General features: G+C 38.5%; 1 protein-coding gene across 2 annotated transcripts in view; it reads right to left on the bottom strand.

The window, feature by feature from the left end:
• NEBL (nebulette) overlaps positions 1-17,681 on the bottom strand; it is a 410,755-nt gene that overhangs the window by 181,164 nt on the left and 211,910 nt on the right. For both annotated transcript variants that reach the window (XM_007526311.3, XM_060192259.1), the window contains exon 4: positions 5,352-5,459. In XM_007526311.3, the coding sequence (XP_007526373.1) occupies positions 5,352-5,459 (108 nt within the window). The remainder of the gene's footprint in view (positions 1-5,351; positions 5,460-17,681) is intronic.

Here is a 17,681-nt window from a genome sequence, read left to right on the forward strand (position 1 = left end):
CACCTATGTTAATAAACCCCATTATAAATTATAACAAAAATATCACCCTATTCTCCTTGCAAACTATTTACTTACTACTCATAATTAATAGCTTTCACATACATTTCATAAGCTGTAACATAGTTATGGTTCCTGTGTATGCATCAAAATTAACAATCTATTTTAACATTAAATGGTTTTCTAAATTTTACCTTCCTCAGCCTTCAAAAAAACCTTTTATAATGTTTGTTGAATACATAAATCTCACACACACACACACACACACACACACAATCCTTCAATGCCAGTTGCTTGAGTCCATATAAGACCTAATTGCCTCATACACTCTAATTTTGCCACCAGTTTACAATTAGCATGCATTTCTCATGCATGAGTTGACCCAATTACATAACAAATCTTGCCTTTGGGGATTTCTCTTGACTGCTTGTCTTCTGTCCACAATACAACTCAATTTCACACCGTCAGCAGCCTGAACATGGTCACAGTCAGTCTCTGTCAAAATGATTTATTTAAATTACAGACAGAGACCAGATCCCTAGATAATCATCCCTACCCTCCTGCTCAACCTTTCGTGCAACCCAACTTTGAAGCAAATCTTTTCATAGTCCACAGACACTGCTATTCAATTATTAGCCAATGTTTACCTCCAATAATCTAATATTTCTGGAGCTAAATCACCAGATCTCAGGGAACTATATCAGGAGTCTCCATGTACACTGATTAATCAGCAGATAATTTATTTTACATTCTAAAAAGTCAATGAAAAATTGTGCAGCTGTATCCAAGAAGATTAAAATAATTCTATCACAATATCAAATTACACTGACCTTTGTCCTTCTATAATATTTTTTAAATGGGGTAGGGGTTTCAAACTGAACTTTTCTTATGAAGCAAGCAAGCATTTCTCTTGAGTAGGGAAGCTAACTTAAAAAAAAGAAAGGTAATAAAAATACAGGCTACTTGGTAAACAGATAACCAGAATGATTGATACTGACAGGGTAAGGGAAAGAAAATAGGCAGGTGAAAATACAATGTGTGTCACTGATCTAAGAAAAGGCAGGCTTTAGAGGACCCCACTGAAGCCAAAACACACAGGCAGGCGCACACACACACACATACACACACACACACACACACACACACACACACACACACACACACACACACACACACACCATTATTTCATTATTTTTTCTCAGAGTCAAGGACAGGCACAAATCTTGACAAATTACATAATGGCATACTTACTATTTCAGTCAGTCTGCAACATACAGAATTTTGTCATCTGGATTTTTTTTCCCCTTCTCCTTTTATCTGTCATTTCTCCGCCACCTGAAATAAATTAGAAAATAAACACCTAGATTTTTATCTACAGCCCACAGACTGTGAAAGTCTCTTGAGGTTGACTTTACCATTTTATTTCACAATTTGTTCACAGACTGTCTCAGCTAATTGAAAGTGCAGCTCATGTTAGTGTGTAAACTGGGGGGGGGGGGGGAGACAAATCAGTAATCCTCTCCAGGCCAGACTGTCCTTCAGATGGAGGGTGGTGATTCTGCTGTGCTATCTGCAGCAAGTAATCTGAGTGCACTGCTTATAAACTTGATTGTGGGGACTATCTGAACTAGAAACTATCTTCGCATTGACAAATATGACCCAGAGCTTTAAGGACAGTAGAGAAAGAGAAATTTAACAATGTCCAGTGAATGACACAATATTCCTCAAATCATACTTAGGTACACTGTCCACTAAGAATAGTTTCCTTACATATCATTAGAAAATACAGGAGCTTACTAGGACATTTCTATTTCTGAATTATGTCCTAGAATGGTGTGTGTGTGTGTGGGGGGGGGTGAGGTGGGAGACAATTAGATGCTTCCTGAGATTTCATGGGAAAAATTTCTCTGTGTTAGAACATATCCTGTTTCTTTCCAACTTCTCTATAGATGTTGAGATCCTGTCACTTATCCCTTCTGCTGCTATATTGAATGAGTAATAAAACAGAAGGACTTTAAATTGCAGCATATAATAAGTCCCCATGTTCAAAACACTGTCATTATAGATCCCAAAAGAAAGAAGCCAGGACTCTCACTTCTTTCACTGCAATTTCAAATCTATAGTAGTGCCCTATTCCATGCAGAGTGAGTGGGCATTCCCAAGTCTGGACAAATGAATGTGAGATTAGCTGAAAATTTTTTGAATACCAAGGCACAGACAAGCAATCAAAAATGCCTATTCACCCATAACATATCACTCAAAGCCCCTAGAAGTTGTCATTAAATCCACTGTCTTATATCTCTATGTTTTATTTAGTAAAAAATAAAATAAAATAAATCTAGCCTGTGAAGATCTACACATTTAAAGACAAATTAAAAAGTGAAGTATAAAATATTGCAAAAACCCTGACTTAATTAACACTTCCCCCACCCCGCCATAACAGTCTGTCCTAAACTTGGAGCTCCCACCTCAACTCCCTTAGAACACTTTCTGCACCCCATAATGACTTTGGGTCCATACTCCCAGAGGGATAAAGAATAGAAAAGCTATCAGGGGAGGGGAGGGAATATGGAGTTCTGAGTGAGAATTGTGTGTAGTTATACCCCTCTTATCGTATGGTTTTGTCAATGTTTCTTTTTTATAAATAAAAAAATTAAAAATAAAATAAAATAATTTTCAATACAGAATCACTCCACCCAGTATCTTCAGTAGGAAGATTCTAGTGTCTTTCCATTCTGACCTTTCCTTCTCAGGGAAGACCAACCAGATCACTGTCATAAACATCTGTCTGGCGTTGGCCCATATATTTCAGTGTCTGGGTTTACCAGAGGTTAATGTGGAAAACTGGGACAGCCAAAGCACCACCTTTCAGATAAACCCACTTTCCTTACTGAAAAACAGATTCTTGATTAATATGGAAAAACCCCGTGAAGTCATGGGAAAAGTTCATGAAATTGCAGCCTTATAAATGAACATTAACTTCACTAGGCTTCAGAATATTTAACAGTTTCCCTTATTTAAGCATAAACTTAGTGAGTGGCAGTAAAATTATGAAGTCTACACATTTTACTGCTACCCAATTATCAATAAGCTTCAGCTTGGCTAAAACAACTCCTCTGAAGACCACAGCAATGGTCACTAACATCAAGGTAACTACCAAAATAATTTTTATTGTTTTGGGGATTCATGGTTTACAATAAATAGTTATTAAATGTGTAAAAATTCTCAATTTTCTGCCAAAATAAAAAATTTTTTAAATGTCATCTAAATTATATGCTCTCAAAGATCAACACTCTCTAAATTATATATTCAATTAAATGGTATTGTTTGTCCTGCTATATATGTGATTAATCCAGATTTATACGTACCTGGGTCATAAGGGCTTTTTTGCATAATTAAGAATGGATCTGCAAACAGCCTCTGGTATTGAATAAAATGTATATTCCTGCTAATGATAAAGGTTGGTGAAATAATCAGTTCCTCCTGATTAAATATGAATAGTTGGTTAATTTGAATATAAATTAAAAGGCTTACCTTTGAATCAACTGCAATCCTTATGTTAGCTGTCACATGGATGTCTTAAGTAGAAATGTTCAGTTCTTTTTGAAATATATTTCTGTCACAGTTGAAGATTTATGACATAACTTTGTTTTGAACAACATTGTTTTTTATGTTTTTAATGAAAAATTCTCCAAAAATAATCCAAAGGAAAAGAGAATGCTGAATGTAACCGCTGGTAGGTTATGTTTCTAATGTGCAGTTTTTTTAAAAAAAATTATTATTATATTTATTTTCCCTTTTGTTGCCCTTATTGTTTTTATTGTTGTTATTACTTATGTCATCATTGTTGAATAGGACAGAGAGAAGTGGAGAGAGGAAAGGAAGACAGAGAGGGGGAGAGAAAGATAGAGACCTGCAAACCTATTTCACCGCCTGTGAAGGGACTCCCCTACAGGTGGGGAGCTGGGGGCTCGAACTGGGATCCTTATACTGGCCCTTGAGCTTTGCATCACATGCGCTTAACTGCTGCACTACCGCCCGACTCCTTAATATGCATTTTTTAAAGTATTTTTTTTTAATTTAAGGAAAGAGGCAAAGAGATGAAGGGATAATCATCAATGTTCATGATTGGTGTACTGTTAGGACAGGAAGAAGAACTAAGGCATGACACATAAGGCATGAAACCACAAAACTATACCCTTCAAATATAAAGTTAATAATAAAATAAAATGTCCATTTAAAGATCAAGCAATGAATAAACCTTAGAGGATATGAAGAATGAAGTGTTTATCTCCTTTTTTTTTCCACTACGTAATTCTTTCAAATATCAAGTAATGTTTTGACAAATAAAATTTCCTCTAGAATTGTATACTATAATTCTATCTACAAATTATTGTCCTACATGTACCTAATAATGATGATCAAATACCAATGAGTTCAAAATCATCTGTTGTTGAAACATTCTCTGAAAATCAGACTGCAACACTCACAACACCTAGATACACATGCTTTTACTGGCTATGGAAGTGACACAAAAAGTATTTCGGATGAAAAACTGTATGAATTTTGTGAATGTGCCCATATTTTATACCGCGTATATAGGCATTTATAGTCATTTATATTTCCTCTTGGATACACTGATTTAATTTCTTCTGGAAAAAAACATTTTGACACACTTCATATAATACTTTTGGAAGGAAAATAATTACAGGTATGAACTGCAAAAATTAAGAAACTGTTTATCCACCTATAATAAAGACTCAATACTTTTCTCTCCTTAATATGTTCTGAATCTCTTCTAATTTCAATTCCTTTCAAGAGAAATATACTACTGAATAAGACACAGTTTTCAAATCCAAAGCAACTTCACATACAAATGTTCATTTCAAAAATTAGATGTAACATGTCATTTTAACAAATGTCTAAAGCATGAAATTTTATATATACATAGTTAATAAATATTTACCCACAGCTAAAATATTAATCCTCAGGCCCTAAATTTGAGAAGCATTAAAGTGGATGCTAAGTTGTAATAACCTCTTTTTATAGCAATGATATTTCTGAGTATACATTTGATTAATTAACTTAAATTCACATGCTAAATAAACTAATATAATCAAATCAATGAGATATTTATTCAGAAACAACATGGCTACTACTGAAGTATTAGGCTCTAGATAGCTATGGATAAAATAAAGGGAAGAATTTCACAGATGAACTTGGTGCATTGTACTAGCACACTGAATAATGCTTGCATATGATATAAATAAGAACACTTCCCAGCCAACGAATTCACTTTCAATCCAGAAATGCAAGGCAAGGCTAACCAGGTCACACAATAACTGGCCACCTACATTACTGATTTGTTCCTGGGTCCTCTTCAGCCTTTGGAGTTCAGGTGTGTCCGTCACAATGCTGAAACCTCTCCCTTTGCTTTCTTCAAAATCTCTTTTGTATTTGACCTAACAGAAGGAAGAGGAATGAGAATAAAGATAATAATAAAGAGAGGAATTACAAATCCCAGTCAGGACAGACCAGGCTCAAATAAGCTGTGAAACTGAATAACAAAGGCTCTGGACAGAGAGCCTTCATAGAGAGGGGCAGCAGGCACCACTGGACGGCCTGGTCTGTACTCCAGCAACTCTGCTGCCTAACTTTGATAAATTACTAATGATTCTGTGCCTCCTTGTCTCCTCCATAAAAATGGAAGCAAAGGCAACAAAAACATTTCAAAAGTGCTATTTAGCAAGCTGTAAGAAAACATTCATATGTCTTAACCTGGCAAGCATGTAAGTGCTCTATCATAATTGTTATTATTATCATTACAATGATGAAAGTGTTATGTTAAAAAATGTGAGAAGAGGGAGTCGGGCGGTAGCGCAGTGGGTTAAGCGCACGTGGTGCAAAGCACATGGACCAGAGTAAGTATCCCGGTTCAAGCCCCCGGCTCCCCACCTGCAGGGGAGGCGCTTCACAGGTGTGAAGCTAGTCTGCAGGTGTCTGTCTTTCTCTCTCCCTCTCTGTCTTCCCCTCCTCTCTCCATTTCTCTCTGTCCTTTCCAACAATGATGACATCAGTAACAACCACAATAATAGCTACAACAATACAACAACAAGGGCACCAAAAGGGAACAAATAAATATTAATAAAAATGTGATAAGAGAAAAACAGATCTGTTCCTGTGTCATCTTATTAGCGACAAAACATTTCAAATCTGGACACCACTATGGAGGTAGACACACAAAATCAACAGTAGTAGGTCCTCTTTATGAAGTTCCCACTCTGTTTGGTAAGGCAAAGCACGTGGATAAGACTATGTATACACAGCGCACTATAAAATAGGCCTCACCTAGAGATTAAAAGGCTTCAAGCACAAGGCCAGGCATACTGGATGCAGAGATATCTAAGTTTATTTCTGGTATTTAGATATACTTCTTTTCTAATTACAGCCCAGGGAAGCTGAAGTCTACAGAGTCCTCAAGGGACTGGAATAGCAAATGCTTAATCTAACTAGAGATCTGCCTCCTATTTTTGGCACAGTGACAATTACTGTCGCATCAGTTAAATATTCTACTTATTAGTGACTGAGAGGGTTACATCACATTGATCTTAATTCTTTATAATACTAAATATAAAGAAATATGGAAATATTGTTGCTAACACATATAATTCCACTTTACATTCATTACTAGCAACTTCAAATGAACACTTAAATTAATAATCAATATGAGAATTACTAAAAACAGAATTATTTTTTATTGCTACCAAGGCTATCACTGGGCTTCAGTATTGGCAAAATGAGTCCACTGCTTCAGGTGGTCATTTTTTTTTTCTATTTTATTTGATAGGACAGAGAGAATTTGAGAGAGGAGGGGGAGAGAGAGGAAGCGAAAGATAGATAACTGCAGGCCTGTTTCACTGCTGGAGAAGGTTCCCCCTACAGGTGGGGAGCTGGGGCTCAAACCCAGGTCCTTGTGCATGATAGCATGTGCTCTCAACCAGGCGCGCCACAAAGTCCTCAATAAAAACAGGATTCTCTATGTGTGATTTTCTGTATAAATCTGAAAAGTTTAGTTGGACACAGAATGACTGCTTTTGTGGAGTCGTGCTTGTCTTTACATCTTCAGTTCTCTCAGGCGTGTTTCTCCCTGAGGCTACTGTCCAAAAAAAAAAAAAAAAAAGTCTTTTTATATCAGAGAACCTTCAAAGAAAAAAAAAAAAACAGGTGACAACAATAGAATGAGTCAGAATTACTTCTAGCTTAAGACACTAATTTTAATAACTAAATTTCTCTCTATTTTCATTTAAAATTATGGAAGTGTTAGAGCCCTTGGTTTGATTATTCCCATATATTAAAGGTCACATGATCTACATTATTTTTCTTCTGAAGAAAATGTTGAATGAGATTAGCTTTCTAACCCTCAATTTCCCAGCATGTGTGGAGATATACAAACTGGTTTGTTCTCAGTATTTTATGCCTAACTAAGCAGGGAAGCCATTTAGCTTTGCTTGAAATAAGTACTAGAGTGCAGAGTAGCAAAATGATAATAGTATTGTTTTTTTAAAGCTTATCATAGCAACAAGAATGAAGATGTAACAAGAAAAATACAGTGTCTAGGAGATATAGTTCACTCAGTAGAGTACATATCTTACCAAGCATGCAGCCCTAAGTTGAAACTCTAGCACCACCAGGGAGTACCATGAACAACACCAAGGAGAGTTCCCTGGACAGTGGTTAACTGCTGTGTGTCTTTAATACTACCAATTACAAAACGAAAAATGTTGGGCCTTGGATGCACTTAACAGCACCATGCTTCTGCGAGGTCCTGATTTTATTCCTTGGTGTCATAAAAAATAAATTAACTGGGGCTGTGTGGTGGCATACCCAGTTGACTACACATATTATCATGCACAAGGACCCACGTTCAAGCCTCCAGTTCCCACCTGTGGGGTGGGGTAGTTTCACTAGTAGTGAAGTAGGTCTTCAGGTGTCTTTCTCTCTCCCTTTCTATCTATCACTCCCCTTTCAATGTCTCTCTGTCCTAACAAATAAAAAATAGAAAGAAAAACAAAAAAGGAAAAACTGTCATAGTGCCAGTACTGAATCTCAGCTATAACCTTAGTGGCAATAATAATAGGAATTAAAAAAAAAAAAAAGAGTAACAATTCTCTAAGTGAAATTCCAATATCCCTAACACATTGTGACTGTTTAGAGAAAGCATGTGCACACATTTCTTTGGTTATGCATTTGAACTGCTTCCCCCCCCCCCCATGGCACATTCTAAAGAAAGAAGTAAAGAAAATAAACCATTAAATTTCTTTTTTTTTAATATTTATTTTATTTATTTATTCCCTTTTGTTGCCCTTGTTGTTTTATTGTTGTAGTTATTATTGTTGTTGTCATTGTTGGATAGGACAGAGAGAAATGGAGATAGGAGGGGAAGACAGAGAGGAGGAGAGAAAGATAGACACCTGCAGATCTGCTTCACCGCCTGTGAAGCAACTCCCCTGCAGGTGGGGAGCTGGGGTTCGAACCGGGATCCTTATGCCGGTCCTTGTGCTTTGCGCCACCTGCGCTTAACCCGCTGCGCTACAGCCCGACTCCCCATTAAATTTCATAGTTACAGGATTTGAACTAATTAACATTTTACAGTCCTTTCTACATTCACAAAACATACAAGAATCATCTGACTTGGGCTTGCCTGACTTTAAAAAAAAAACTTGCTTTGAACAGTATATAATTATCTTTGTAAATGGTCTGCAGAACTGGTAAGATGCTTGCCCCTTTTGAATGATGTGCTCTCCAACCAAGGTTTTTTTGTTTTTGTTTTTTGTCTCTAGGGTTATCACCTGGGCTTGGTGCATGCACCATTAATCCACTGCTCCTGAAAGCATGCACCACGAATCCACTGCTCCTTGTTGTTTTATGGTTGTAGTTATTATTGTTGCCATTGCTGTCATTGTTGTTGGATAGGACAGAGAGAAATGGAGAGAGGAGGGGAAGACAGAGAGGGGGAAGAAAGATAGACACCTGCAGACCTGCTTCACAGCTTGTGAACCGGATCCTTACATTGGTCTTTGCGCTTCGCACCAAACAAGTGTCCAGTTCCAGAGGTAAGAGAGGAAGCTCATATTTGAGTGCTAGAAGACATCTCCACTTGGCTGGAGCATCTGGTAGGGATGAGAGCATAAAGAAGAGTACAAGAGCCAGAGGACTGAGCTAAGATGCACAGACAGAGCTCAGACCTAGGAAGAAATTGTTAGTCACTATGCTTGTCTTGGTCCCACCAGCAGCAATAATAAAAACATGCTGTATGACAGGCCACTTATGAACCACAGGCATTTATTATCAGAGTTTTGGAAGCAAGAAAGTCTAAGAGCATAGTGCTACATATATTCACTATATGGAGAGCACTTCATTCCTGGCTCATAAGCAGTCATTTTTAGATTTTTCTCTTAGAAAGGGACTAATCCCATTCCTGAGTTACCTTCCTAATGCCCCACTTCTTGACACCATCACATTACGAGGAACACTTTCAGTCCATAGCAAGTGCTCTCACATGCTAACTCAGACATCCTTAACTCAGAAAGTATTCACCAAGCCACCTATCAACTTCTATTAAAAATGCTTACTCTTAGGTGGGAGAAATAGCATAATGATTATGCAAAAAGACTCTCATGCCTGAGGCTCCTAAGATCCAGGTTCAATCCCCCGCACTACCATAAACCAGAGACGAGCAGTGCTCTGGTGTTTCTCTCTGTGTGTGTCTCTCTCTGAATCTCTCTCAAAAATAAAATAAATAAAAGAAAAGGTATTTTTTTTAAAAAGCTTGCTTTTAAAGTCACGGGCCCCTTAAAGTAGGGGAGTCCTGGGATTCTCACACAGGCACAAACCTCGAACAGATCTCTCTCTCCATTATCACTGGTCACCTCCATGGACTCCTTTGGGGGCCGCCATAGGACCTTGCTCTTCATATGGATCAACAATTGTAGAGAATATTTCATCCTTCAAAGAGGGGGGTAGGATAACATACTCTATCTACCACCTGAAGAAGATGGGTCCTGAAGTTGGTGCAACTCGGGATGTAGGAACTCATGACCAGAGGATGTGAGTTTGGACCTACAGGGATGTAGAGGTTACATAGGCTCCTATACTATGGGCTCCAGATCAAATTGATAGGGTTTATAGTCAACAATATTTATACACTTTTTCCATATTTGGGAGCTACTCTCTTCCCTGATCCAGCTTTCTAGCCATTGTCCAGACATGACATCATCTCCCCAGACAATAACCTGGGTCCACCTGCATATCAGATGTCAGGCTCAGGCAAAAACTAATAAAAGTCATGAACCCTTTTGAATATACCTATAGACCTACTAGCTATTTCCAAAACGGAGACCCCAAATCTTCATCTGCAATATTCCAGCCTTTAGGTTCATGATTAGTCAACAATTTGTTCTGCTATATATCTTAACTCTTCTTTCAGCCACCAGGTTCCAGATACTAGCATGATGCCAATCGGACTTCCCTGGGCAGACAACCCCACCAATGTGTCCTGGGGCTCTGTTTTCCCAGAGCTATGCCCCACTAGGGAAAGAGAGACAGGCTGGATCGACCTGTCAATGCCCCTGTTCAGTGGGGAAGCAATTACAGAAGCCAGACCTTCTACATTCTGCACCCCATAACGACTCTAGGTTCATACTCCCAGAGGGTTAAAGAATAGAAAAGCTATCAGGGGAGGGGATGGGGTAGAGTTCTGGTGGTGGGAATTGTACCCCTCTTATCCTATGGTCTTCTCAGTATTTCCATTTTATAAATAAATTAATTAATTTTTAAAAAGTCACAGGCCCCTTGGAATATACCTAAAATAGATTTCATAGATACTTGCAACATGAAGACCCCAATTCTCATCTGCTACATTCTTATCTTTATGTTCCTGATTATTAAATAGTTTGTTCTGTTTTATATCTTAATGCTTTTTCAGCCACCAAGTTACAGATGCTACCATGACACCAACCTGACTTCCCTGAGCAGATAACCTAACCAATGTGCCCTGGAACCCCACTTCTCCAGAGCCCTGCCCCACTAGGGAAAGCCAGAAACAGGCTGGGATTATGGATCAACTTGACAACAAGAATGTCCAGCAGAGAAGCAATTATAGAAGTCATACCTTCTACCTTCTACACCCCATAATGCTACTGAGTCCATACTCCCAGAGGAATAAAGAAAAGAAAAGCTTCCAATAGAGGGGATGGGATACAGAACTCTAGTGGTAAGAATTGTGTGGAATTGTACCCCTCTTATCCAATGGACTTGTTGTTCATAATTAAATAAAAACAATTTTTAAAAAAACCACTTGCTCTTTCCCAAGTCAAAATACCTTTCTCTCCTTATCCTTCAGCTTGTAATCTCAGAAGTGATTCAAATATACTAATTTACCATTCTTTGTAGCTCTGTTAGGATAATTTATTCTGATTTTTTAAAGTTAAATTATTCACTCCAAGTTTCTTCTTAACAAAACTGTATTGGCAAACACTAAACTGAAAGCAAAGTACTGAAGAAATAGAAATAGAGTGTGAGACAGTGCTACAGAGAAAAGGATTCTAAGCTCAAGACAGAGCAAAGCAGCACCAATCCCAGGGTGTCCTCGACATCTAACAGTGGACCAGCCACTAAGAGGTAGCCAGGAGCACAGGGGTAATCAGAGGAATGTTATTGCCATAAAGCAGCTTGCCTTTATAGAAATTGTTTAATTGAAGCCTGCAGTCTATAGGCGTATTTATTACAGATTCCTCTTCTGTTCTTTAGTTCACTCATTTAAAAGTTTCCTTCCAGCAAGGTGAAATCAAAGATTCTCTTTCATGATATCATGGTTTTGTTACAATGCAGGAAATTTGTGAGGGTCACATAAATTTTTTAACTAGATGCAAAATTCTTAATGTTCAATTGAGTTTCAGCTTGTATAGTTGAGTATGTTTCAGAGTCCTACAGAATGTGGGTCCATTTGCTCCTTTCAGTCATGCTGCATTTCTCTTGTAGTTACGCAGAATATTAAAGCTTAATAACTATTTCATGATTGATTAGTATCTGGTTTTGCATTTTGTGAAGTCTAAAATGCATAAAATTGGCTAATCTCCTAACAGATGGAAATTAAACAATTACAAAAGAAATTCTGATTGGCAGCTCCGTTTTGCTGCTGAGGTTCATTTTAACAAATGTTAAGTCAAATAAGCTCAAAAGCCAATGTGCTTTTCTATAAATCAATCTCATAATTTGTAAATTTATGGATGATTAAATAAAGTCAGATTTTAATTACCTTTTAAAACATCATTAGAAAGCATTAAAAATCATTTCCATAGATTCCTAAGCCTTAAATTAGCCTTCAACTGCATTTGCAGAGGTAACTTACTGCTACTTACAGATCTGTCAGTTTATGTATAGTTATACTCCATCTTTATCATTTCCAGAGTTGCTTTACTTACGAAACACTGAATCTAAATTTTTCTTTAAACAAATACTAAAACACATCTTTGTTAACATCTCAGTAAGTTAACATAGTGACAACCCCCCGGCCCCCAAGACATTACTGTGAAGCTTAACAGCAGCTCAGACTCAGGAATTTGACCATCAAGAGGTCAAATGGCTCTGCCTCTAACTATGTGACCTCAAAGGCCCTAACTGGGCCTCAGTTTCCTGAGTTACAAAGAAAGCATAATTCAGGGCCGGGAGGTGGCACACCTGGTTGAGCACACAGGCTGCAATGCACAAGGACCTGGGTTCAAGCCCTCAGTCCCCACATGCAGGGGGAAAGCTGTGCAAGTGGTGAAGCAATGTTACAGGTGTCTCTCTGTCTCTCTCCCATCTCTACCACCCCCTTCCTGCTCGATTTCTGGCTGTCTCTATCCAATAAATAAATAAAGATAATAATTTTAAAAAAAGACAAAGAAAGCATAAAATTCTACTACACTATTGACAACACTTTTGTGAGAAATAAAGGAGATGATGACATAAATGTCTGAAAACTACTAGCTTTTTTGCTAGTTCACAGAAACCCTACACTTTACCTATTCTGTAAGCAGAGCCAGTAGAAAAGGCCAGTTGCTAACATGTAAGGGTATTCTCACACAGTTCCCTGGAGATATATGGACCTGCTCAGTGCCTGTGAGCTACCCTCTAGAGAATACATGCTACCTACCACACGGCCCGAAGACTCTATCTCCTGCTTTGGCATATTTAAGCAATGAAAAATAGGATATAAATACATAAGTGAAAAGGAAATTTAAATTTTCTTGTATCTATAATCTTTTCAGACAAATACCAGCGGGCATACACATCAAGTTCATTTTGATTGACAGAGAAGGGGATTTGAGAAAGTGACAGAGTTAAGAAGGGGTTAGTAGAAGTCTCTCCCTGCATTTCCCCCAGACATGATCTTTTAACTCAGGCTCAGAGTAGGAATTAAAAAAAAAAAAAGCCCAAATTAAACATACTCAGATTTTCATGATGCTCTGTAAGTAAATAGCATGGAATATGAAGACAAATGAATGTTTCTTAGTGGAGGCTATCAAAACCTTTGCATAACTTAACATTATTAGTAATGAAACCTGTGGTCCCATAAGAGGGACAAAAGTTAACCCAAAGAGAAGCTAAACACACCCGGCTTTTCATTTCAAAACATGTGTCCAACAAGCAGAGATAATCACCTGTGAGAAAGGTGGATTTCTAAAAGAAAAAGAGAAGGAATTGCTGAGAGGTAGATGAGAGCAGGGAGCCTCATATACTGATAGTGGGCCTGTCAACAGATGCAGCCATGATGGAGAGGAGTAGCATGGCGATCCCTCCAAACGTGTAAAACGGAAATTCCACTGAGTCAGTTGTTATTCTACTTCTGAGTATTAACAGCCAAAATACAAAAACACCAATTTGAAGAGATGCTTAGTAAAGTAAGCCAGATGAAGAAAACATGTTTTCACTTATATGTGGTATACATAGAAAACAGATAAATAAAACAAGAATAAACTGTTGGACAATAAGACCAATTAACCATTTACCAAAAGAGAAAAGCATGAGGGCTGGTGGTGGCACATTGGGTTAAGTGCACATACATAGTATGAAGTGCAAGGATCCTGGTTTGAGTGCTCAGCTCCCCACCTGCAGGGGACCGCTTCACAATCGGTGAAGCAGGTCTGCAGGTGTCTATCTTTCTCTCTCCCTCTGTGTCTTCCCCTCCTCTCTCCATTTCTCTCTGTCTTATCAAATGAAAAGTTAAAAAAAAAAAAAGCGGGAGTAGGAGGGGTATAAATTGGGACAAAAGAGTACATGTCAATGATGCCCACTTGAAACCTCTATAGTGTTATAATGCAACTGATATTAAAATGAGCTTCCAGACATTTCCTTTTTCTTCCACCTCTTTCCCTTTCTCCTCTCCCTCCCCACTACTTTACCCTCTCCCTCCTCTTCATCCCTCTACACTGGGGCTTCACTTCACTACTTTGGGTTGACTTTTTTTTTTTAATTCAAATAGAAAAAGAAAGACATAGAGGGGAAAATACTTCTTAACACTGAAGATTTCTCACTGCCAGTGTGGTGAGGGCCAGGCTTGAACCTGGGTCATGCATACAGTAAAGGAGGTATACTATTCAGATATTTTGTTAGTATTTCTATTAGTTAAGATGGGAGTGGTAGTAGGAGAATGCCAATGTCAAAGTTATAGTACTGGTAGAAATATTGAATCAAAGCAAAAAATTCTTTTTTTTAAACTTTTTTAAAACAAACCAATGGGACTACATCAAATTGAAAAGCTTCTGCACAGCCAAAAAAACTATTAAACAAACAAAGAGACCCCTCACAGAATGGGAGAAGATCTTCACATGCCATACATCAGACAAGAAACTAATCACCAAAATATATAAAGAGCTCAGCAAACTTAGCACCAAAAAAGCAAATGACCCTATCCAAAAATGGGCAGAGGATATGAACAAAACATTCACCTCAGAGGAGATCCAAAAGGCTAAGAAACATATGAAAAACTGCTCTAGGTCACTGATTGTCACAGAAATGCAAATTAAGACAACATTGAGATACCACCTCACTCCTGTGAGAATGGTATACATCAAAAAGGACAGCAGGAACAAATGCTGGAGAGGTTGTGGGGACAGAGGAACCCTTTTGCATTGCTGGTGGGAATGTAAATTGGTCCAGTCTCTGTGGAGAGCAGTCTGGAGAACTCTCACAAGGCTAGACATGGACCTGCCATATGATCCAGTAATTCCTCTCCTGGGGTTATACCCCCAAGGACTCCATAACACCCAACCAAAAAGAGGTGTGTACTCCTATGTTCATAGCAGCACAATTCATAATAGCTAAAATCTGGAAGCAACCCAGGTGCCCAACAACAGATGAGTGGCTGAGAAAGCTGTGGTATATATATATACAATGGAATACTATACAACTATCAAGAACAATGAACCCACCTTCTCTGACCCATCTTGGACAGAGCTATAAGGAATTATGTTAAGTGAGCTAAGTCAGAAAGATAAAGATGAGTATGGGATGACTCCACACATCAACAGAAGTTGAGGAAGAAGATCAGAAAGGGAAACTAAAAGCAGGATCTGACTAAATTGAAAGTAGGGCACCAAAGTAAAAACCCTGTGGTGAGGGGGAGAGTGGACATGCAGCTTCCTGGGCCGGTGGGGGTGAGGGTGGGTGTGTGGGATGGGACACAGTCTTTTGGTGGTGGGAATGGTGTTTATGTACACTCCTAGAAAAGTGTAGTCATATAAATCACTAGTTAATTAATATGAGAGGGGTAAAATTAATTGTATGTCTCGAAGTTTTTAAAACACAGACTGAGTCTTTTTAATATATAGGCTGTGTATTTGATATGAGGACTCTCTCAAAAGCCTAGACCAAGTAGATCAGCAGCAACCAATGGCACAGCTACATACAAGACACTGGGTACTATACAGCAAACCCTAACAAAAGGACTTTTCAAAGTTAACCCAATTACCAAATAATGTGATGATAACATTAACTATCCATTGTCTTTTTGAACCCTAAGACAGCAGGAACCTCATATCTCCACTATAGAGCCTATATTTCCCCCAGTCCTGGAACCTTAGGAAAGGGCCCACTTTCCCACATGCCTCTCCCAGTCCATATCAAATAATATTGCATCTGACAATCGCAACCTAATCAACACAACAATTGCCACCTCAACATGCTTCACCTCAGACTGTGTCCAGAGACTTCAGGTGTGGAATGACAACGCTTCAGCTTCATTACTCAGGTGAGACCTTTCCTTTCATAGTATTCTCTAATTCCATACCAGGTGGTTCACTTTCTAACAAAGTCCCAAAACCTAGATATAGACCAGGTTCTGTGAGAGAGAGCATATGTTCACACATATCCATAAACAAGTGCAAAATATATACCTGAAAGCAGAAGTACACTAGAGTTTGTAGTGAGTACCCCCCCCAACATTTCCTCTCCACTATTCCAACCTTTGGGTCCATGATTGCTCAACAATTTGTTTGGCTTTGTATGTTTTTTTTATTTATTTTATTTATTTATTCCCTTTTGTTGCCCTTGTTGTTTTATTGTTGTAGTTATTATTGTTGTCGTTGTTATTGTTGTCGTTGTTGGATAGGACAGAGAGAAATGGAGAGAGGAGGGGAAGCCAGAGAGGAGGAGAGAAAGATAGACACCTGCAGACCTGCTTCACCGCCTGCGAAGCGACTCCCCTGCAGGTGGGGAGCCGGGGGCTCGACCCGGGATCCTTACGCCGGTCCTTGTGCTTTGCGTCACCTGCGCTTAACCCACTGTGCTACAGCCCGACTCCCTTGGCTTTGTATGTTAACTCTCTTTTCAGCCACCAGGTTCCAGATGCCATCAGGATACCGGCCAGGCTTCCCTGGACTGAAGACCCCACCAATATGTCCTGGAACTCTGCTTCCTCAGAGATCCACCCTACTAGGGAAAGAGAGAGGCAGACTGGGAATATGGATTGACCAGTCAACGCCCATGTTCAGCAGGGAAGCAATTACAGAAGCCAAACCTTCCACCTTCTGCAACCCACAATGACCCTGGGTCCATGCTCCCAGAGGGATAGAGAATGGGAAAGCTATCAGGGGAGGGGATGGGTTATGGAGATTGGGTGGTGGGAATTGTGTGGAGTTGTACCCCTCCTACCCTATGGTTTTGTTAATTTATCCTTTCTTAAATAAAAATAAATTAAAAAAAAAGAAATACTGAATCAAAGCAAAAAATTCTTTTTTTAAAACTTCAAGTATTTAACATTTATTATATTTGTAAAAATTGATTATTTTATGAGAGTTTTATTTATTTTACTTTTCTTTCTTTTTTATTATTTCTTAATTCTTTATTGGGGCATTAATGGTCTACAGTTGATAGTGAAATGCAATAGTCTGTACATACATAACATTTCCACATAACAATAAAATCTCCACTATGTTCTCCTCTGCCATTATGTACCTGAACCTGACCCCTGCCCCCCGCACCACCCTAGAGTCTTTTACTTTGGTGCAGTACACCAACTCCAGTCCAAGTTCAAAGTAAAAAATTCTATCAACGTTAATGAAGAAAATTGAGGCCTAGTTAGGTGGTGGCACACCTGGGCACCTGATTAAGTATGCACATTACAGTGCACAAGGACCCAGGTT

Source organism: Erinaceus europaeus, chromosome 6, assembly GCF_950295315.1.
Source record: "Erinaceus europaeus chromosome 6, mEriEur2.1, whole genome shotgun sequence".
NCBI lineage: Eukaryota > Metazoa > Chordata > Mammalia > Eulipotyphla > Erinaceidae > Erinaceus > Erinaceus europaeus.